The 23,542-nt window shown below is 43.1% G+C and overlaps 1 protein-coding gene across 3 annotated transcripts in view; it reads left to right on the top strand.

The window, feature by feature from the left end:
• Positions 1-23,542, top strand: part of SESN3 (sestrin 3) — a 50,999-nt gene that overhangs the window by 11,695 nt on the left and 15,762 nt on the right. For 2 of the 3 annotated variants that reach the window (XM_064170219.1, XM_064170213.1), the window contains exons 2-6: positions 13,471-13,536; positions 17,418-17,615; positions 18,358-18,540; positions 18,915-19,151; positions 21,323-21,491. In XM_064170219.1, the coding sequence (XP_064026289.1) occupies positions 13,471-13,536; positions 17,418-17,615; positions 18,358-18,540; positions 18,915-19,151; positions 21,323-21,491 (853 nt within the window). The remainder of the gene's footprint in view (positions 1-13,470; positions 13,537-17,417; positions 17,616-18,357; positions 18,541-18,914; positions 19,152-21,322; positions 21,492-23,542) is intronic. The other variant, XM_064170226.1, reaches the window with a different exon arrangement.

Genomic DNA, 23,542 nt, shown 5'->3' with positions numbered 1-23,542 from the left:
GTCTGCCTTGTGCTCGTACAGAGCTAAGATAGGTGCAAATAAAGGCTGCAAATGTGTATCTTAGGAGCTGGGCTTACTCTGGTGGCAAAGGTCTGTTTGAGTTTGGTGACTTCATTCAGAGAAAGGACAGGTAGACTGGAATGCAGTCCCTAGACAATGCACATTAATCACCTTTTCACAGCTACAGAAGTCTTTATTCAGGCAGAGTATGAAACAAGTGAGTTTATTATTTGTGTAGTACTTGTTGGTGATTTTTTTGGGTAGACTTATTAAGTCACTAAAAGATAGCCAAAAGTCCTTTAAGTAAAAGTGTGGGCATTAGTCTGAGGAGACAGTAGTGCCTGTCAGCTCTGAGGTTGGAGGTGAATTTGAAGTTCTTCCAGTTCACTGGGCCAGATGGCTGAAGAGAGCAGGAATAGCTAATCCACCTCTGGACACATCTCTGTATTTACATGCAATAAAGCTTCTCTAACAGTTGTGAGTCTTTGTTTTTGACAATCAGCATCTCTTCTAAGGTTTGTCAGGAAAACACGTTTGTACTTGAGGGCTTTGCTACCACCAGCTCAACCATCTTAAGCCAGTGTGTTTTGGAGGTTGTACCTCAGTGATGATTCACTTTGGTAAGCTTTAAAAAAAAAAGGAATAGAAGCAGAAGAAAGAGGAAGAAACTGCCTGACTGCAGGGATTGTTATGGTCATTCCAGCAAGTCAGCGGCTTTTGAATGTGCTGCTGAGATGAAGCTTTCATAGAATAGAATCATAGAATCAACCAGGTTGGAAGAGACCTCCAAGATCATCCAGTCCAACCTAGCACCCAGCACTATCCAGTCAACTAGACCATGGCACTAAGTGCCTCATCCAGTCTTCTCCTGAACACCTCCAGGGACGGTGCCTCCCCCACCTCCCTGGGCAGCCCATTCCAATGGGAAATCATTTCCTCTTGCCTAAACCTCTCCCGGACTAACCAAAGGTGAAGCTTGTTGTCAGTGTCTTGCTCATGGTAAAACAGTCTCCAGCTCTTGAAAATGAGGCTCCTTGAAGAAATAATTTTCTCTAGCTGGTGACTATTTCAGGATTTCCTGTTAGGTGAAAAATGGGAAGAATTCGTCCATGGTTTTCCATCTGTGGACCTAGCGCCTCTAAGGATACCTCTGGATTTCTTTTAAGGAGACCATGTAAGAAAACTCATTTCATTAAACTCAGAAGCTCAGTGTAGATTCTACCTTCTGCAGAAGAATGCTTCCTGAGTCAACTAATCAAAAGAGGCTTAAAGTCCTGGCTTACAGAGTAAGGTGCTTGCTCTTGGAAATTGTACCTTTAGGCTAGAGGTAAAGCGTGTTAGTCAGGGACGTTTTACTTTTGTCTGCTGCATGCTTTCTGTTTGAGTCATCAGCCAACAAAAGATAATAAAAATGCTTCTCTTCAAACGAGAGGAAGTTGCTGCTTTTGGACATCCAGAGAGGCCATTCCTTTCCAGGCAGAGCTGTGAGAATAGCATCAAAGTTCCTTATGTTATTTGAACGTTAACCAAGATGCCCTGTGGTTATCAGTTGTATGGGAGCATTTGTCTGAGAAACTTGTGTCAAGGGGGCTTCTTACTTTTGTTTCAGAAGCTTCTCAATTCACTTTCTGTTTGGAAAAGACCCCACCAAGTCAACTGTTGACACAACACTTACCATGGCTATTAAACCATGTCCTGAAGTATCATGTCTATGTCTTTTTTTAACGTCTCCACCACCTCCCTGGACAGCCTGTTCCAATGCTTGACCACTCCTGCAGTAAAGACATTTTTCCTACTGTCCAGTCTAACTGTTGAAATTTGAGGCTATCACTTGATACTAGGGAGAAGAGACCAGCACCCAGCTCACTGCAACATCCTTTCAGATTGTTGTAGAGAGCAATGAGGTCTTCCCTCAGTCTCCAGGCTAAACAATCCCAATTCCCTCAGCCACTCCTCATAAGACTTATTCTCCAGACTCTTGTTCATCTTCCTTGCCCTTCTCTGGACATGCTGCAGCACCTCAATCATTGTTGTATTGAATGACCCAAAAATTGAACACACTACTCAAGGTGTGCTTTGCTAGTGCTGAGTACAGGGGCATGATCACTTCCCTGCTCCTGCTTACCACGCTATTCCTGACACAGGCCAGGAGGGCATTGACCTTCTTGGCCACCTGAGCACAGTGCTGATCATGTTCAGCTGGCTGTCAGACAGCAGTCCCACATCCTTTTCTGCTGAGCAGCTTTCCAGTGGTTCCTCCAAGCCTGTAGCCTTGCATGTGGTTGTTGTGACTCAAGTACAGGACCCAGTGCTTGGCCTTGTTAAACCTCATAGAGTAATCTTGTTTGGGTCATGCCAATTCCTATCTCTCTTGGAAAACAGGATGTTTGTTTTGATGGTGGTGTAAAATAAGTAGTACTATTCTTGAGCCAGTCTGCTGCAGATATGTAACAGCCTTAGAGCAGGTATAGTGAGTAAGATTGAAACTCAGTGTCCTGTCTGGCAGTGGCCATAGGAAGGTATCTAAGGAAGAGGACACAAACTGGAGCGCGTTTGTCATGACATTCCCTCGGTGCTGTTCCAGTCTCCCAGTATTTGTAGCTTGAAAACTCCTTGAGCTGTAGGTAGTTTCTCCATTGTTAATAACTGTTCTTGCATTTCTCTTCCATGAGTTCAAGCTATTTACTGTTAAACACAGACCAACTTCAGGTGTCCACAGCATCCTGCAGCAGGGATTTCCACAGCTTAGTTGTGCATTGTGGAAAAGGTTAAATAACTCTGCTTGAGCTTGTCACCTGCTGATTGGTTCCTAATCCCCTTATAGAAGGTTGTAGAAGCACACTATGCATGGACTGTGACAGCTAGGAGGCAAATCAATTAAAATATCTTGACATGCTTGTGACAGCAAACTCAGCAGTTCAGATTTGCTTTCCAAGACTCAAGCTATGGTTTCACAATCCCGTATGAAAAAGAGGACAGAAAGCTGGTTGGGAGAGGGCTTCAATACTGATCTGAGTACATTTCCCTCTTTTAATCTGTGTGAGAGGATTTGTTTTTTTCTGAATTTTGGCAAGTTACTTCTGTGATTCTTAAGATAGTTCTTGCACACAGACTTAAAATAACTGCTGTGATCATTTTGTACCTAAAATGTGTGGGGAAAGCAATTTGAAAACCTTTGCTTCTGCCATCTCCTTCACTTTGCCATGTCTGAAAGTAGAGATTTTGTTTTACATAGTACCTGGTAAATGAAGGGTGCCCAGGAGCACGTTTTTAGCAGCCTATTCTGGAATGCTATTTATTTGCTCAGTAGTAGTTTTTATTAAGATGGGCTTACCAAGAGAGACTATTGGCAAGGACATGAGGTGAGTTTATTTCTGGAGTATGGAGCTTCTGCACTTTCCCCTTTTCCTTGAGATGCAGCAAAAAAGAACCTGTGGCCCAGGTAACAAAATGCCCCTGTGCAGCATATGTGTTAATCTTCTGTTAAAATTCACTTTCCACTTAAACATCCTGGTTTAGTGATTTTCATCAGTTGGCTGATACGGGGAGGAGGTGGAGTGCATCACCTCCAGCATTTTAAGAGAAGAGCTGCAAGCAGTGAGAGCAGTAACCAGGCAAGTGACACTGACTGGTGAAATAATTGGTGAAACGTTGTGGCAGTGCCTGGGAAGCAGGACTCTGATCTGGGATCCAATAGCTACAGGTTAAACAGCTTTTCACATTAGGAAGACTCTCAGCCTCTGCCTTCTTGAGTTAAAATCTATGGTGCATTTCCACACTTTGCTAGCCAAGATATTTCAGTGTTTGGTAGTTAATACACAGGTAGCATTTGGCAATAGTCACAAACATTGCTTGACCAAGACATCAGCCAGCAAAATACTGTGTGACCAGGACACCAGTGCAGCCTTGTTGCTTCTGATAGCCTATCATGCAAGTAGTTGAAGCTGGGAAGGAAATAATTTTAGCAAGCTGGTGCAGAGGTCAGAGCCCAGCTTCCTCCCCTGCAGCTGCAGGGGGATTGAGATGCTAATCAGACAAGGACATTGTTATTATTTTTGCCATTAAAGTGCAAAAGTAGAACTCCATACTTGCTGTGAACAGATCTCTTTATGATACTATTCTGAACTTTCTAGCTTCACCATTTCAACTAAAAACTCAGAAGTGGCTCAATTAACCTTTGGTGTCACAAGCAGGTTGTGCAGGTGAGCTCCATGTGCCAGCTTGACTCAGAAACTGTTAACCATGGACTTCTTTAAAACCACCATTACCCAAGGACTTATGTAAATCTAGCCTTACATATTTCTAGGAGAGCAGCAGTTGTGCGTGTGACTGCGATGCAGACCTAACCCTAAGAGTAAAAATGTAAAGCTTCATGTTTTAAGGCACACTGCACCTGAACTGTAGCTGTCTCTGCTCTTTGTCGTAATGAATGCCACAGCAGTGCTGAAGAGGAGAGGTGAGAGAATACAGCCTCAATGGCAATCCCTGGTTAAAAACAATTCTCCCAGTCACTTCTATAGTAACCTACAGTTAAATGCATCTCCCTTGCCAAAACCCCGTGGTGATGATGGTGTCTGCTGTCCAGTTCTGGGCCACTCAATTCAAGAGAGATGTTGAGGTGCTGGAACATGTCCAGAGAAGGGCAACAAAGCTGGTGAAGGGCCTGGAATACAAACCCTATGAGGAGAGGCTGAGGGAGCTGGGGTTGTTTAGCCTAGAGAAGAGGAGGCTCAGGGGTGACCTCATTGCTGTCTACAACTACCTGAAGGGACATTGTAGCCAGGTGGGGGGTGGCCTCTTCTCCCAGGCAACCAGCAACAGAACAAGGGGACACAGTCTCAAGTTGTGCCGGGGAAAGTATAGGCTGGATGTTAGGAGGAAGTTGTTGGCAGAGAGAGTGATTGGCATTGGAATGGGCTGCCCAGGGAGGTGGTGGAGGCACCGTCCCTGGAGGTGTTCAAGAGAAGCCTGGATGAGGCACTTAGTGCCCTGGTGTAGTTGACTGGCTAGGGCTGGGTGCTAGATTGGACTGGATGATGTTGGAGGTCCCTTCCAACCTGGTTGATTCTATGATTCTATGATTCTAATACTGTGGCACTTGAGGATGTTCCAGCATGAATTGCAGTGGAGTCTGTTAAAACTTTTCTTTAAAAGATATTGTTGGAGTATTTTCCCGTGCACAGCTCTTTCATTAATCTGATATTTCCAACATTTAACATCTTTGAAATAGTTTTAAAAACACCCCAATCAACTAAATCACTTTCTTCACAGCAGAATGCTGCCGTTATGCATTTACATTACGGATGAATACCATTCAATTTTGCTTGCTTACAAGGCATGTATTTTCAGACAATACTCCTATTAAAAATTCAGTAGAGCATTCCTGGGAGGCACTTCTGCCACAGATACATGACAGATTTACATAACCCTAGGGGTCTTTCTCTCTCTTGTTTTTTTTGTTGTGGGTTTGGTTTTATTTTTTAATATCCAGCAGTTATGCCTCTTGGATTGGCAGTATGCCCAATGAATCAATTGTGTGTGTTTTTGAATGGAAGCCTTTAACCATTCAATTACTGTATTGTGAAGGGGCTGTGCTATCAGTAGTTAATTTCAGTATTAATTCAGGCCTGTCAAAGCAGCTGCTGTTTTATCTGTACTTTCTCTCAAATGTTTGTTCTACCTGTTGGCAGTGGTTTGCTACATGGATTAAATGGGGAAGTTGATAACTGTCTCTCTGTAGGAGGATGGAGACCGCATGTGTGACCACAGTTGCTGCCCTTACCCATACTGAGCATGCAGCCTCTCAAGCACATGGGACCCTGCTGGCAGAGTAAAACCATGGGCTATGCTCAGGCAGGATGGGGCAGCTCTCTGCATGGAAGGCAGCAGATTAAAGGATGTACTGTGCTGCTTTAGAGGCTCTTCATTAGCAAGCAGCATTGCTGTCCTGGCAGATGATGAGGTAGATTAACTCAATGTAGTTTTGCCAATTTAGTGGCTAAAGGCTGTGTTCCCCAAACTGAGTAATATTGGTCTGTCTAAGTATGTCAAACTTGGACTAAAGCAGAAGCTGGAAGTGGGCCAAGGTACAGATGAAACAAGTCCCAGCTTAAACCACTGAAGTTTTCCACTAACTTTTGCTCTCAATATCTGATGCTGTTGAAACATACAAAATGCTCTTCTGCTGTGCTTGTAGGGATTTGAGCCATCTTGACAATCATAAGATCTTCTGTCCTAAGAGTATTCCTTAGGAAGCATACAAACTCTAATGTTACCATTGAGTGTATAGGGAGGAAAGGAGATGAGGTCCTCCATGGAGCAATGAGGGAAGTTTGTTGCCCTCTTTTTTTTAACTTTACTTTTGAAGGCTGAAGTAGATCAGAAGAACATTGTCTTCTCAATGGAATGTGTCTTGCCCAGCTGCAGTTGTACTGGTTTGACCTGGTTGGCCATGGATTCCTGTTACTTGGTGGAGAAAAAACAGGCCCTTCAATGGCACAACTGATCACATCCTGAGTTAGATGTCACCTTTCTCCTTCAGGTGATATCCAGCTGGCTAACTCTGATTTGGCTATCTGTTCAGTCAGTTATGTTTTGCCCACTATCTGATAAGGGTTGAGGCATGGATATGAACTCAGATTTAGAGGCCTGGCTTAAATTAGCTGGAAGTGATTCTCTAGCAACAAGGAAGAAGAAGTAGCTGTTTCTGCCTCTCTCCTTTTCATTTGTTTTAATAATATTTAAGTTTGACTTTACATCTTTAGTTGAGCAAATCTTCTCATTAAAATCTTCCCATTTTTCTGGCCAGGAGCATCAGACTTAGTTTCTCGGTTAAGTGTACTCCAGTTAGATCAAGCTTATTTTACAGATGTGTTTTTCACTTGGTATATTCAGGTATCTTCTGGCAAAAATGCAAAACACAGGTCAGAAGTGGTTAGCAGCATGCCCATTACTCCAGTGTTAGACTTTCAGTCCTTGCCAGTCTGCTCACAGTTGCAATTTAAGGATGGTTTTGGATCACAGAAATCATCTCCAGAACAGAAAGAGTGATATGACAGAAGTAGGGCTCAAAAAGGATGTAGATGTAGGCCTTCTTTATGAAAAAGGAGATTGGCTTTTCTGCCAGTGACTACGTGTTCACTTCTGAGATTTTCTCCCATAGGCGGATATCACTCAGAGGTTCAGGAACCTCTGTTGGACTTCTGCTGCCTGGCCATCCATTTTGAGTTGGATAGAAATTGCTGCCCTTTGATTTTTAATTAGTGTGGATTGTGTTCTTAAGAGCTGGTGGAGGAATGGGAACTTGGGATAGGCTTCCTTTTATTGTGTGAAATCCAAAAGGGTTGTAACCTGTTACCAAAAGCAAAGCTCCCCATCAATTGTACTGCACTGGCTCTCTTCCCAGCTCCTTAACACTGCTTCATCAGCTGGTAGGGACAAAGGTGCCAGATTCTTAATGTTAAAAGTGGCTGGTTCCATTAAAAAAAAAAATCCTACTGTTTGACTTCCTCTGCTAATTTTCAGTTTTGTCGCTTAGATTGCATTTTTGGAGTTGTAATGTGTTAGGAGGAAGAAAACATTGCAAAATCATCTGAAATGCCATTAGCAAGTAACTCTAGATTAAGACTTTTGCTTTTTAAACTCTGAGCGTTTTGACATTGCTTGTTCTGAACACTGTTTGTTCTGAGCATCTTTATTATTGCTTCTGGAGATAGAGAATCATGGAATTGTTTCAGTTGGAAAAGATCTCTAAGGTCATCGAGGCCAACTATTGACTTAGTACCACCACGACTTGAAATGCCATGGCTACACTAAACTTAATTTAAGGGGAATTGCAGATATATTCTGGAACTATAAAGTTCCTGATTTTCATGGAAGCATAGAATCAATGGGGTTAGAAGAGACCTCCAACATCATCCAGTCCAACCTAGCACCCAGCCCTAGCCAGTCAACTAGACCATGGCACCAAGTGCCTCATGCAGTCTTTTCTTGAACACCTCCAGGGATGGTGACTCCACCACCTCCCTGGGCAGCCCATTCCAATGCCAATCACTCTCTCCGGCAACAACTTCCTCCTAACATCCAGCCTAGACCTCCCCTGGCACAACTTGAGACTGTCCCCCCTTGTTCTTTTGCTGGTTGCATTAGATGCCATAAACAGAGTTTTCTCCTTAAAAAAAAAAAAAAAAAAAAAAAAAAAAAAAAAGGATGAATCAATAAACTTTTGTCAGTAGAGTTCAAAATTAAACATCTTTGATGAATGTAGTTTTGTTGTTCTTGTCAATCAAAACTTCCTAAGAGTAGTGACATGTGAAGGCAAGTAGCATGTGTCTGTATGCTCTTCCTTTTAGTCAGCAAGACTATGTGTAGCTTTCACTATGATATTAACCCTATATAAGTTCATGAATGGCATAAAAGTTTCCACCAAAAATGAGTTGGGCTCACCCTAAACTTCTGCCACATTTCTAAACTGCTCTTCCTCTGGCAGAGTTAGGTGGGTAAAATAAAATGCAATTCGACATACATAGAAACACAAACAGAATCTCACCTTTCTCTTAAGGAAGGGTTTGAATAATAGTAGATACTGGGACACAGTTGTTCAGATTACTGTTACTTGTTTGGGTTTTTAGTACTTTTTTCTGCCTTCAGCAAGGGTGGAATGAGCAATCAGTCCACTGTGACTGTAAGATTGTGTAAGGTATCATTGAAACACAGAGCATTTGACTGTGACCAGAGAAGGGGGGAGGTAGACTGCTGAAGGATCCAAGAACCCAAAGTGGAAATGTGTTCAGTGAGTGATAGTAGGGTGCAAGAAACCAGTTTTTGGGTAGGGTTTTAACCAGCAGCAACAAACAGGACTGCCTGTACTATGTGAATTAAATTGCAATGCATTTGTGTCTGTCAGACTGGAAACCAGAAGTGGGCTCTGCAGCATCCAGTCTGTGAAATTGAACTGATGTATTTTTATTTTGAAGAACCATAAGATAAATCTGAGATTGGGTCAAAATTGAGTTCTAGGGAGGGGGGGAGATTCAACCCCAGACAGGGAGACCTAAACCTTATTCTCCACTCCCACCCACGTGTTTCAGCAACGGGCTCAACTCAAATCACTGCTGTGGGTGATAATGTGTGTTATAAAGAGATAGACCATTGAATTTAAATAACAAAGATCCTTTAGAAATCCTAGATGACATAAAAATTGCCTGTACAGGTTTAATAAATGTAAAAAATACATACTTGTCACCTTCTCCCTCTCTGAAAAAAATCCTGCTTGTATAGGACAAAGAGTTCACAGGAGAAGGTAATTTTGAGATGTGCTTAGGATTTATACTTGAGGTACTGCTGTTTATTACCCTGGTGTCTTTATAGTGGTGGTCATTTTTGTCAGGGTGGAAGCTCTGAGCCCCTTCATGATTGTTTCCTGGCTGCTTGCACTGCTCTGAGGGTTCACAGCGACACAAGTTGCAATGTTACCATGGCTTGAAAAAGTCCCTTTTGAGGTGAAGAATGTTTCTTCCTGGTGACTTTTTTGGTGTTTCCCCCCAGTTGCAGCATGATTACCTTGATGATGAGTTCAGGATGAGTTAGCTTTTATGCACTAGACATGCAAGAAGCCTCTGTAGACCCACCCCAGTGCAACCACTTAACTGCTTGCCTGTGCTTTCTGTGTTTACTGGTATTCAAAAGCGAAGTCTTTGATCAGTTCCACCAGCTAGCTTTTCCATTCGCAGACAAAACAGCCTCCTTTTACAGCTTCCTGCAACCAGCCTTTTCTCTAAAGCCAGAGGATACAGTGGCTTTTGATATTGAAGATGAAGAAGGGTTACTTCTTCTGCCTTAGGCTTGGGGAGGGAAACTGCTGTGCTGTCTCTGCGCTGTCCAGGCTCCTGCTTGGGCTTCATGGCCACATTGCCAGACGAGTAGGTCTGGCATCCCTTTCTTTGCCACAGCATCTTGGGAGCTACTTGAGGTGCAGGTGTCATGTCCCAGTGCCCACAGCCTCTTGGCTCTGGAGGGAAGGTGTGTGGTCACTGCCACGACTGAAAATAAACCCTTGTGATAACAAGTCACAGCACTTGCTTCTGGAAGGTTTGGGTAGAGCTCTCTCACGGATGAAGGTGTTGCAAATTGTAGATGTGCAACTGGGAGATGGATCCACTTTGCCACTGTTAAAATTCCTGATATTTAGCTCTCAACACCATTGCAAGTATGGCTTAAGGACAGAAAGCAAGGCACAGATAAAGCTTGCTCAGGCCTGATCTTTCAGTAATTCCTGTGGCAGCAGTCCTGTAGCCTGCAGAGACCTTGTTCTGCTCCCTGATGCTGCAGCACACTACTGCAAATCCTGCTTCTAGGCATGGCCTTCCAGTGATCCTTCTGCCAGTAATCCATCCAGGCTCAGTTTCCTCTACTTTTCTGTGGAGCACTTTATCATTTTATTCCTTCCTAAGAAGCACTCCCCAGAAAGGCACTAATCTTAGTGAAAATGGAATTGGTTGCAAACCTTTTAAGATAGCTTACTCATACTCCAACAATGGTATAAGTATGTACAGCATTTTAGTTGCTGAGCAACCTCTTTCTTGCTTCAGCCACTTAGTGTAAGAATCCAATTTCAAGTAAGAATATTTGGGACCCTGAGTGACTTAGCAATAGCTAGTGTGACCTGCAAAGGATAGTTGAATAGCAAAATGAGCCTGCTTTCTTGGGTACCAAAAAGCTCTGCAAGAACTTGGACCATATGCCTGCAGTGTTACTTTCTAACTTCCATGCATGGTTTTTCATATTTGGGTTCTTGGGTAGACCTTAAATCACTACTCTAGATAAAGCATGCCCAGAAGCAGCAGTTCTTATCTACAGCTCAACAAAGCTACCACTATCTTAATGCTTGTAAACTTGCCATGTTTTTATTAATAGCATCCTGATAACTTGGGCAGCCAGATGATGGTTGCTCCTTTTCTTGTTTTAACCAGTTTCAATAAAAGTTTGGAGTGAAGGCAAAATCATCTTTCATGTTGATGGAAGGAAACAGTATATGCTTCTAATATAGGGAAGAATACCACTTTCTGGAAGTGTGCTGTGGTTAGACTGCTCAGCTTCAATAATAATGTTTGGGGTTTGGCTTTTCTGTTGTTGTTTCAGTTGTTCTGTTTTCCAGGCTTATGTTTTTCCAGCCTGCCACCACCCAAACAGAGCTGGATTTTGTCCTTTTTGTAGCGTATTTAACACATACCATTTTTCATGTCTGACTGTCTTCTTGGCTTTCTGTCATCATTCACAGGAATTAACTGGAGATAGTTGCCTACGTTCATCCACCCAAGTGCCGTTTCCTCCTTTCCTTCTCAGCAGTAGCTTATCTGCAGGGTCAAAGGAGTAATATCGGTCACATTGAATGGGGAAACAGAGGAATGGAGCCCAGATCTCACAAAAAGAAGCTGGGTTTTGTTTTGAGTTTTTTGTGTTTGGTTTTTTCTCCTGGTCTGGCCTTGAGAATCAGTTTTGCAGTGCCTGAAGAAGCAGGGTATAGGTCAGAGAGCAAGATGAAGAAGGCAGTGGTTCAGCTCTTGTTTAGACCTGTGCTCCAGTGAGAGCTGACAGTTAACAGCCCTCTGAGTTGTCTTGCTCACCCAAGCTGCTTCCTCCAGATTATTCAGTATGAAGTGAAGGTTTTAAACTCTTAATATCCAGGTAACTTTTACAAAACAAGTAAAATGCAACCCTAATAATAATCATGAAAAGCAATTCCTTTTGGAATGTTGGCAGAAATGACTGAGATGTATTTAAAGCTGGATGTCTTCCTGTGCCTTGTGTAGCTGTGTGAGAAAGGGGTTGCATGTCCTGATACCCTATATGTCTGCAGCCTTCCTTCTTACTGTAAACTGAGTACATTTGATCCATAAGAAGCATTTTACAGGATTTTGAGGCTGTGACAGCAGGCAGCCCTTACAGCAAGTTGTCTCCTGCCTGCTAGGCTTCACACAGTAGATCCAGTTAATTTCAGCATCTTTTCACAGATAATTATTCTAAAGTCACAAATTTAATTGTCATGCAGGAGTTTGCTTTGGAACATCTTTCCTGAATAATCACTGCTGATTGTTGCATGTTTTCTTTATAATCTAATTTAGAAAGGACAGGATGTTTTTAAGGAGCAAGACAATAGTTACACAGCTCCAGTGGCTTCATTTTCCTGTGTGGAAATCAGTGGCATGCTCCTTCTGGGACCAGCACTGTTGTTCATGCACATGGCACTTAAACTTAAGCCCCCAGCAGAAGTATTTAAGGGTTATTTGTTATGGAAAGCCTTCCTTGGACTTTTATTTTAGGAACATAAAATAGTTTGTATGCAAATCCAGTGCTCCTGTTGATGGATGACTTAGTAAGATTCACTAGTGCTGCAGTGCAATTAGGGACTTGAGAAAGATAGGTGGAGTGTAACTATAAAGAGGAAAAGAAGAAAAGGCAAGGAACAGCTGCTTTAAATTACTGCAAGAGAAACTCAGGTTAGACATTAAAACAACTTTCTAAACATCCAAGGATTTAATCACTGAAATAAATGTCCCAGGGGGAGACAGAGGAACCTCCAGGAATGTCTGTAAGAGGAAGCTGGACCAACATTGGTCAGAAATTACATGGACAGTGCTGATTCTGTCCCTGGTGAACCAGAGAAGTGGACAGCCTCTCCAGGTTGCCTTCACCCCTCTGACTGTCAGGGGCTACAGTGTGAATGCTTCTATAGTATATCTTAGTTCAATTTCTTATCTCTATTAAATTAAAAAAGATCCTTTGGCTCTTGCTCCACCACCAGCCTGTTCTGTACTAAATATATCGTTCCAAAAAGCCATTTCATGCCTTCTGACCAGGCTTTGCACACCAAGGCTTGTACTGCATATGGTGTTTTCCTCCAGGCACAGCAGCTAAGGCAGCCGTTCCATCAGGTGTCTCAAACAAGTATTTAATTGGGTCTTGCTGGTTTCCTTGGACTGTACTTGTGAAGCTAATACTTGGCACACAAAGTGCCTACAGTCTTCTCAACACTCAGGATCTCATTAGATGCTGATGTTGAAGAAAACAGCATCTCTTGCTTCTAATTTCCTTAGTGTGGCTTCTTTTCCCCTCTGCTTTCCAAACTTCCATTCAGTCCAGTAAATGGCTAATTTTAGCATCATGCCAGATGTTTTACTTCTTTTGTCTATGTATCTTCAAGATGGTCTGTAAACCAAACAGGATTAGATCTGTGGGTTTTTTACTGTCTTATCCCTTGCCAAAAGCGCTGTTCGTTCACCCAAAGGACAGGGAACGCAAATCTGTTTAACCAGCATGGTATGATAGCTTCACCTCCTCAGTGGGCTGTAAAAACACCCAGGTGACCTTGGCAAAAGAACCTCTTTCAAGCCTTTAAGAGCTCATCTTGCAAGATGAATCAGGTTCAGATGGCATTCCTGACACTGACCAAACTGTGTGGCTGTTTTGCAGGAAAAGCGAGTGCAAGTCTCCCCACCGCTGACGAGAGGACCAAGTGCCTTTATACCAGAGAATGAAGTAAGTTTGGGGTTAGCTGGGCCAGGCAGGGGGTGGCTTTTAAAATGGAAATGCTACCTTGCTTATTCCCTGCTATCTGGAGGGGCATCTTTGTGAGCAAAAATCATTGTTTCTCTGGGGCAGTCTCCAGTGCATAAGAACCACCATGTCCTTTTCACACACGTGGTGCCATTGAACGTGTTTTCAGTTAGCAGCACTTCCAGAGACAGCCGTGGGTGCCAGCTCTTCTCTTCTTGTGGGGGATAGAATCATAGAATGGTTTAGGTTGGAAGGTACCTCAAGGCACAAGATCATCCAGTTCCAACCCCCTGCCATAGGCAGGAGCAATGCTCACTCACTACTCTTAATGCCAAGCCTAAGAGGAGGCCTGTCCAGTGTTGCAGCGATATTCAATTCAGGAGAGATGTTGAGAGACTGGAACGTGTCCAGAGAAGGGCCACAAAGCTGGTGAGAGGCCTGGAACACAGCTCTGTGAGGAGAGGCTGAGGGAGCTGGGGTTGTTTAGCCTGGAGAAGAGGAGGCTCAGGGGGGACCACATTGCTGTGTACAAGAACCTGAAGGGAGGCTGTAGCCAGGTGGGGGTTGGTCTCTTCTCCCAGCTAACCAGCAACAGAATGAGGGGACAGAATCTCAAGTCTTGCTGGGGGAGGTCTAGGCTGGATGTTAGGAGGAAGTTTTTGCCAGAGAGAGTGATTTGCCATTGGAATGGGCTGCCCAGAGAGGTGGTAGAGTTGCTGTCCCTGGAAGTGTTCAGAAAAAGGGTGGATGAGGCACTTAGTGCCATGGTCTAGTTGATTGGCCAGGGCTGGGTGCTAGTTTGGACTGGATGATCTTGGAGGTCTCTTCCAACTTGGTTGATTCTAAGATTCTATGATCTAATTATTTAGCTTTCAGAGCAATGACTGAGGTTTGAGAGAAACTGAAAATATGACTCCTTAGACCATAACTTTTTTTCTTGAGAGAATTTATGGTTGAAAGGTACACTTTGACTAGAGATTCAAGATTTCTGCCTATGGTTTAATGTTCAACGTAAGCCTGCATCTGTGGCTTGCTCCAGTAAGTAGAAACTTTGCTGTGCGGTTTTCTCATGTGATCTCAATCTTCATAGAGTATTACTTATTGATTGATTAATTGTTTGGGCTGGCTGACTATAAAACTAGGGGCTTTGTTTTGGGGTTTTTTTTTAAGTAGTTGCTACAGGCAGGTAATTCACATGCTAGAAGGGCCAAAAAGACATTTTGAAAGACAAGATAGTTGCTGTTCTCTGAGTCTCCATTTGTACACCAGCAAAGTCTGCATTTAGGAGCAAATATAATGGAGCAAAAAGGAAGACATGTCAAAAGTAGTCTTTTACACTCAGGGAGAAGGGAGCAGAATGAGTTCCAGCCATCCAAATTTGTGAAGAGGACTTCCTTTTCATGCGAAATATGCAATGAAATTGAGATACTAAAGTTCCTAACAACTTTGCTTTTCTCATAAAGTCAATAATTGTATAAAAAGTAGGGGCAAATGTAGTTTAAATTATAACATATTTTGAGAGAACTGTTAGTGAATTTATTTCACTTGGTAAATGCACTAGCCAAGGGTTCAGGAGGAATCACTGAGTAGCTCTGAGAAAAGAGTATCCCCAGCAGTTACCAAGCAAGGAACCTCCACCTGCATGGATAAACCAGGTATTTAATATCACAAACAAGTGTTAAATACTGTTTGTTAAGCCAACCAACTACGTTTTTTCCCATGTTCCTTGGCATGAAATAATGCAGTGGATAGGAGACATGTAGTTAAAGATTAGTAACACACTGAATGCCTCACAAATCTTGATAATAACACTGCTCATGTCAGAGCCTGCTTTACTGTTCCATTACTGTTGTAATGGAAGGAATATGGGCAGAGTGGTAACAGCTTACTTGTAAGGGTTCCTTTTAAAGTGCCTTACAAGCTGAATGAGAAAACGTTTGTAGATCCATGGTTGGTAGTAAATCAGGAGGAAGTACATATAAAGTGTGTTAATAGTAATAGAGGTGGAGATAAATCTCAGAAGCTGTAATGCAGTGTACTGCTATGCCTAACCTAGCAAGAGTGCAGTCCTACAGGATTATATATCAAGTTTATCAGCAGAGTTTCTTCTCCATAACTTGTAGTTACAAGGAAAAGTCCTGACAAGGAGAAGATTAGAAACTTTTCCAGAGACAGAAGTATGATTTCCCCCAGCAGCTACTATGTGAGACAAAGAGCTCTTAAATATGTGGGAGATACACTTCCTTATTTCTATGAGATGAAGTTATCTCTAATGTATGAATAAACTTCTGAAGGTAAAAGCATGTTTTAAGGAAAACTGAAGAGGCATTTTGGGTACAAAACACAGAAAAGCTGCCATAGTAAAGAGCTACTCATGTAAAAATGATGGAGCTGCCTAACTGCATCTTCCATTTCTTTCTGAGCCCAAAAATTAAACCAGGGAAGTACAGTGGTGAGTAGTGGAAATGTAGTGTGCTGTTTGTCTTTCTTCATAGATTTGATGGACAAATGTTGGAGATGTGGTCCCTTCATCAGCTCATCACAAAGAAGGAAAACATTTTAAATAGAACATTTCAGCTTCTTGGCTTTAGGCACTTTCTATCTTGATGCTAAAATGTTTCCTTATTTTATACTGTTTTTAGTAGTAAGCTGACTGGTTTAATCCTGTGCAGTTTGCAAATCAGCACTGGGTATTCTAGTCTTTTGCCTGTAACTTCAGTGATGAACATGTTGAGAATGGCTGCTCTTGGTGATAAACACTGAGTAATAGCACTAATACTGTGTCAGGGCTTGCAATGCAAGAGGTACTTACTCCTCTGCTGGTTTATTTCATCTTGTGCCCAAGGTTTGGACTGGCTGGAATAATTAAAGAACAGCTTTTGTTTAAAGAAAGCATTAAGTTCCTATTCTAAATAATACTTGAATGTTATGGACAAATTAGCATTTGATCTCTTCTTCAATTATACAAGCACAGAAGGGGTAGATTGCCAGGCTGTTTCTATAATTTGGTTACATAACCCAGTTCCTCTCCATTAATTTTGAAATTGGTTTTAGGGCTGGATGCTCAAGTGTTGTGTGTCTATACAGGCTGACTTCCGTAAAGACTTTACTTCCCATTTAGCTCTTCCTTGCTTCCAGCTCTCTCTGCAGGTTTCACTTTAAGCATGTGGAAGTTTAGCCATTTTGGAAAGATCCATGGGAAACTGGGGTTTGTTTTTCTACAGATGTATTAAGTTCTCAGTGTACAGGCAGCATGTCTTTGTGTGTGTTTGCACACATGCAAGCAGGTGTAGTTACAAATATATGTCTGGGTCTCAAGTGTTGCCTTGTATCCAAGCTTTCATTCTGCAGTGTATGAGGCTGGGGAGAGGCCTTGAGCACAAGCCCTACGAGGAGAGGCTGAGGGAGCTGGGATTGTTTGGCCTGGAGAAGAGGAGGCTCAGGGTTGACCTTATTGCTGTCTACAGCTACCTGAAGGGTGGTTGTGGCCAGGAGGAGGTTGCTCTCTTCTCTCAGGTGGCCAGCACCAGAACGAGAGGACACAGCCTCAGGCTGCGCCAGGGGAAATTTAGGCTGGAGGTGAGGAGAAAGTTCTTCACTGAGAGAGTCATTGGACACTGGAATGGGCTGCCCGGGGAGGTGGTGGAGTCGCCGTCCCTGGGGCTGTTCAAGGCATGATTGGACGTGGCACTTGGTGCCATGGTCTAGCCTTGAGCTCTGTGGTAAAGGGTTGGACTTGATGATCTGTGAGGTCTCTTCCAACCTTGGTGACACTGTGATACTGTGATACTGTGTATTTCTCTTCAGGACTAAATGCAGAGATAATAGCTTTCTCTCTTAAGTTTGGCCATCTTATTTCTCAGGTTATGCAAGCGAATGGTTTGGATGAGCGTACTAATCTTCTGGTGGAAGAATACTCTACGTCTGGTCGCCTGGACAACATCACACAGGTCATGAGCATCCATACTCAGTACCTGGAGTCTTTCCTCCGCAGCCAGTTCTATATGCTGCGCATGGATGGGCCCCTTCCTTTGCCCTATAGACACTACATTGCTATCATGGTATGTATCAGCAGGCTGTGCATTTTCTCCTGTGACCTGTGTATTTCAAAGCAAGAAGAATAAGGGAAGAGTGTAAAAAGGAGAGTCTAGTGTAACACTTTTGACAGGGTGTGATTTTTTCTAGTGGGTTGTCATAAGAATAAAGCATGCCCAGCCAGAAGGCTTTCAGTGAGAAGGGAGAATTGACAATGTACCTTACTACTCTGTTTCCCACAGAGATATACTTCTCACATGCCTATGAGAAAGAGGTTTTACAGAGAACAGTTAAAACTGTGTAACCTTATTTCTGGATATTTAACCATAAGTGAGTGGCTGGATGAGATGCAGTGGACTCAAGTCACAACAAATTCTAGATGAACATTAGGAAAACAGTTTTTACCATGATGATGTTGGGACATTGCAACAAAGGCCAAGAGAGGTTGTGTGATATACAAGAATGGAGAGTTTGTCTGGACAAGGTTCTCAGCAACCTGATCCAAGTCAGTCCTACTGTGAGCAGAGGGTTAGACCAGTTCTCTAGAGACCTCTTCTAACCAAAATTAGATTCAGAGTAAAGTAATCAAACTTATTTTTATTGGAGCATCCTCCATCCTGTATAAAAATGCATTGCAATGTAAAATATGTCCCTTTAGAATGAAACTGTAGTTTTGTTTTGTGTTAGTAATCTCTCTCTCTCACCTGCAGCAAAATCAGATTATATGCTAATGTACTGCACTGTTCCCTCTGTGTTTAATTATTCCAGGCTGCTGCCAGACATCAGTGTTCCTACCTAATAAACATGCACGTTGATGAGTTTTTGAAGACTGGTGGGATTGCAGAGTGGTTGAATGGTTTAGAATACATTCCCCAAAGACTGAAAAACCTGAACGAAATAAACAAGCTCTTGGCACACCGGCCCTGGCTTATCACGAAAGAGCACATTCAGGTACCTGTTAAGTCAACCCCTGTCATAGCAGTAAATCTCTGGTGATAAGAACTGCTAAATTCCACTCTCTGTTTAGCCTTTGTTACCTTGAATTGAAAATTCAGGCAAGTACTAGAGCATTGGATAAGCAAATACATTTTTCTGCGTGGCAAAGCCAACGAGGTGTATGCTTTAGAAATAACATTGGCTAAAATAACCCTGGTGGGGTTATTTATTCCACCAATGGTGGGAATTGATGTGCAAGACGAACTGTGCTATTATTGGAAGAAAGGAGTTGATCCCTTTTGAAAAATACATAGTGTTTTATAGAAAAAAGGGGAGTGGAGGTGGTCAAAAGAAATGTTACACTTACACCTTCTTTATTCTCATTTCAGAAACTTGTCAAGACTGGGGAAAACAACTGGTCCCTTCCTGAGCTGGTGCATGCTGTTGTCCTGTTGGCACATTATCATGCCTTGGCAAGTTTTGTATTTGGTAGTGGCATTAATCCAGAGAGAGACCCAGATACATCTAATGGAGTCAGACTTATAGCAGTCAACAACTTCTGTGTCTGTGATCTTGCCAATGACAACAGCATAGAGAATGCATCCCTCACGAGTAGCAACTTTGGGGTTAGTGTTGCAACAAGATTCTTCTGCTTGCCTCTGTTCTGCATTAGAAAAATTCCTTATGTTCTTTCCTGTTCAAGTTTCAGAGTAGTTTGAAAGTTGTCTTCTTGACTGGAGTACTTGAGTCTGGTAACATTCACTCTAGCAGTTTTCAGTGCCATCAGTTGAAAAGCACATTGTAATGGGGTGTGGTAGTCAGAGCACTGTGATTTTGGTAGCTGATCTCACAACCCATTGAAGAAGACTAAAACCTTACTTTCATTTGAAACCTTAACAGCCTCACTTTCTTCAGATAGCGTGTTGCTGACTGGAGCTTTGTGTCATCAATGTTCCTAGTATGTGGAATGAAATAGGAATGGGAAAAAAACCTTAGAAGTCATAAAAATAGTAATAATAGTTATGACTTTAAGGTCTCCAGTCATAAAATGGGTCAGTTTTGAAATACTTCCATGTAGGCAGAGGAAATGTCTGAAAAAAAATTACTTAATTCTTCAAGCTGGAGTTCCAGTCTTGAATCAACCAACAGAGAACTCTGATTACTAGTTAATTAACTTAAATGTGGAAATATTTTCTGAAAGTGGCTCTATAATGCTTTGAAGGTATGTCCTTGAATTAATGCTGATTGATTAATAAGGCTTACTGCCTTTGATGGAAGTCTGGGATTATGAGGAGAGTCACTAGATAGAATTGTGAAGATCAGGAGTATGTTGTGGATGTGTGATTAGTCAGTCCAGTTGCTGTATCTTAAGTTTCTGGGCTCTAAGACATGCTAGGTTAAAAGACTGGAGTGTTTCATTCTCTGTTTGCAGTAGGCAAAGGGCTGCTGCTTACTCTGTTCTGCTTGGTAAGCAGTGAGTAGCATACTAAGAAACTAGCTTTGGGCAGAGAGAAAGAGAATCAAAAGGAAAAGATAGAAATGGAAAAATAAACAATTTATCTAGGCTAAAACTGAGCCAGCAGTGTGCCCAGGTGGCCAAGAGCCAATGGCATCCTGGCCTGTATTGGGAGCAGTGTGGCCAGCAGGACAAGGGAGGTTATTCTTCCCCTGTACTCAGCACTGGTCAGGCCACAACTTGAGTGCTGTGTCCAGTTCTGGGCTCCTCAATTCAAGAGTGATGTTGAGGTGCTGGAACATGTCCAGAGAAGGGCAACAAAGCTGGTGAGGGGCCTGGAACACAAACCCTATGAGGAGAGGCTGAGGGAGCTGGGGGTGTTTAGCCTGGAGAAGAGGAAGCTCAGGGGTGACCTCATTGCTATCTACAACTACCTGAAGGGAGGCTGTAGCCAGGTGGGGGGTGGCCTCTTCTCCCAGGCAAGCAGCAACAGAACAAGGGGACACAGTCTCAAGTTGTGCCAGGGGAGGTCTAGGCTGGATGTTAGGAGGAAGTTGTTGCCAGAGAGAGTGATTGGCATTGGAATGGGCTGCCCAGCGAGGTGGTGGAGTTGCTGTCCCTGGAAGTGTTCAAGAAAAGACTGGATGAGGCATTAAGTGCCATGGTCTAGTTGATTGGATAGGGCTGAGTGCTAGGTTGGACTGGATGATCTTGGAGGTCTTTTCCAACCTGGTTCATTCTGTAATTCTATGATCTAATGAAAAGTCTGAATGTATAGATCACAGAACTCCAGGCTTTGATGTATATCTAGTAAAGAGGTTTGTTTTCCTCCCAAAAGCCAGGGAAAAGATGAACACAATATTTGTTTTGATCATGTGTAATAAAAAGAAAAAGCAAGCACCAATTTGCAGTCACAGGTTGTGTTCCTGCATTGCAGTGGTGTGCTCTATCTCTACAGAAATACATTTGGCATTACTAATAGACTGAAAGAAGTTACCTTAAATATCAGAAGTTGTTTTCTGATACACACTGGGCACACAGGTGGCTTTTCCTGACCCATCTACATGGTGGAGTATGTATTATAAGCCACTATGACTTTTACACTCAAACACCACCTCTTCCACAGTTAATGCCACTGCAGTAGCTTACTGTGACAGATTAGAGTAACACTTCCCAGCTCCCTTCTTCTGTCTGCCTGAAAGCTGTTTGCCTGTGCTGTATGTGACGAAATGCATTCTGGCTTGAGTTTTTGTGTTTGCTGCTGCTATCTATTTTGAGAACATTTGTTGCCAAGCATGAAATCTGAAGATGACACACGTTGTCTATCTTCTAATTTTGCAGAATGTCATGGTGTTTTTGCAGATTGCAGATTCTTTAAGTGAGCTGGAGGCCCTAATGGAACGGATGAAGAGGCTTCAAGAAGATAAAGAGGATGAAGAAGCCTCTCAGGAAGAAATGGCAACTCGCTTTGAAAAGGAGAAGAAGGAGAGTCTGCTAGTAATTAGTGGAGGTATTTGTGCATTTCCAGTTCCCTTTTGTTTGTGCTTTGTGAGAACTAAACACTTGAGGCCAATTCAGTGTCTACAGCTTTTTTTCCATCCATGTCTTTATACCGGATCTGAGTCTAGTAGGAATGTGGTAGGAGTGGTCCTGTCACTTGCTTCATCTGCTTAAGCTTTCTTGGTTGGCCAATAGCACCATCCTTTCTTGCAACTTGGACTTCAGCTGCTGCATATTGTTAATAAATAAATAGATGCAGGCTTCTTAAAGAAGTTGAGTATAAGATTCTCTTTCTTCATAGGGGTCTAGGGGTATGATTCTAGTGGCTGGAGAGCAGCCAGACAGAGAGGGATCTGGGGGTGCTGATCGATACCCGCCTGAACATGAGCCAGCAGTGTGCCCAGGTGGCCAAGAGAGCCAGTGGCATCCTGGCCTGCATCAGGAATGGTGTGGTCAGCAGGAGCAGGGAGGTCATTCTGCCCCTGTACTCTGCACTGGTTAGACCACACCTTGAGTCCTGTGTTCAGTTCTGGGCCCCCCAGTTTAGGAGGGACATTGAGATGCTTGAGCGTGTCCAGAGAAGGGTGATGAGGCTGGTGAGAGGCCTTGAGCACAGCCCTATGAGGAGAGGCTGAGGGAGCTGGGATTGGTTAGCCTGGAGAAGAGGAGGCTCAGGGGAGACCTTATTGCTGTCTACAACTACCTGAGGGGTGGTTGTGGCCAGGAGGAGGTTGCTCTCTTCTCTCAGGTGGCCAGCGCCAGAACAAGAGGACACAGCCTCAGGCTGCGCCAGGGGAGATTTAGGCTGGAGGTGAGGAGAAAGTTCTTCACTGAGAGAGTCATTGGACACTGGAATGGGCTGCCCGGGGAGGTGGTGGAGTCGCCGTCCCTGGAGCTGTTCAAGGCAAGGTTGGACGTGGCACTTGGTGCCATGGTCTAGCCTTGAGCTCTGTGGTAAAGGGTTGGACTTGATGATCTGTGAGGTCTCTTCCAACCTTGATGATACTGTGATACTGTGATACTGTGATATGTTCTGCATCTTCTAATTATTTAATTTATGCACACATTCAGTGATATTTCACAGGTATGTGTTCCACAGTGCTTAGAACTTCAGTGACACTCACAAGTAGCCCTCAGATACATTTAGTTCAGGAAATGGATTGAGGTGAGACTCAACTTTGTCACCATTTGCTGCCCACCTGTAAAGGACATTTCTCACTTGCCACCCTAAGTGATCATACTGCTGTGCTGTCCACTGCTTATGTTGTGGTAGAGATTCTTCACTTATGTTCTTTTATTCTTACAAAATGTTCAAAATTGTGAGCTGAAAGCCTATTTTCCAGTATTATTCATACATTCTGGAGGCATTCATCTCTAACAAACTATGTAATGAAATCTGTTGTTTACAGGCAGGATTTTTTTTCCCAAAGAAGTGAGTGTTTTAAAGACAGAGAGCTATTAAGACATTGGAATCTCCAACCATTTTGTCATGGTAGGAGCTATTTGAAGGTGATAGCCTACCATTTTTTAAAGATGTGATCCATTACAGTGCTTCACATTTTACTGATGCTCTTCTTTCTGAATTTAGATTTCTGTAGTTTCAGAACAAACATGTTTGAAGGTATCTTAAGTTTTTGCACACTGAGCCTAAATGGAAGGAAGAACAACCCCCAGCAGTGCTACAGACTGGGGACAGAGTGGCTGGAGAGCAGCAAGAAAGAAAGGGACCTGGGGTTACTGGTAGATAGTAGGCTGAAGATGAGCCAGCAGTGTGCTCAGATGGCCAAGAGAGCCAATGGCATCCTGGCCTGCATCAGGAACAGTGTGGCCAGCAGGACAAGGGAGGTTATTTTTCCCCTGTGCTTAGCACTGGTCAGGCCACACCTTGAGTGCTGTGTCCAGTTCTGGGCCCCTGAATTCAAGAGAGATGTTGAGGTGCTGGAATGTGTCCAGAGAAGGGCAGCAAAGCTGGTGAGAGGCCTGGAACACAAACCCTGTGAGGAGAGGCTGAGGGAGCTGGGGGTGTTTACCCTGGAGAAGAGGAGGCTCAGGGGTGACCTC

The sequence above is a fragment of the Pogoniulus pusillus genome, chromosome 3, assembly GCF_015220805.1.
Source record: "Pogoniulus pusillus isolate bPogPus1 chromosome 3, bPogPus1.pri, whole genome shotgun sequence".
Taxonomy (NCBI): Eukaryota; Metazoa; Chordata; class Aves; order Piciformes; family Lybiidae; genus Pogoniulus; species Pogoniulus pusillus.
This window is presented reverse-complemented; position numbering and strand designations above follow the sequence as displayed.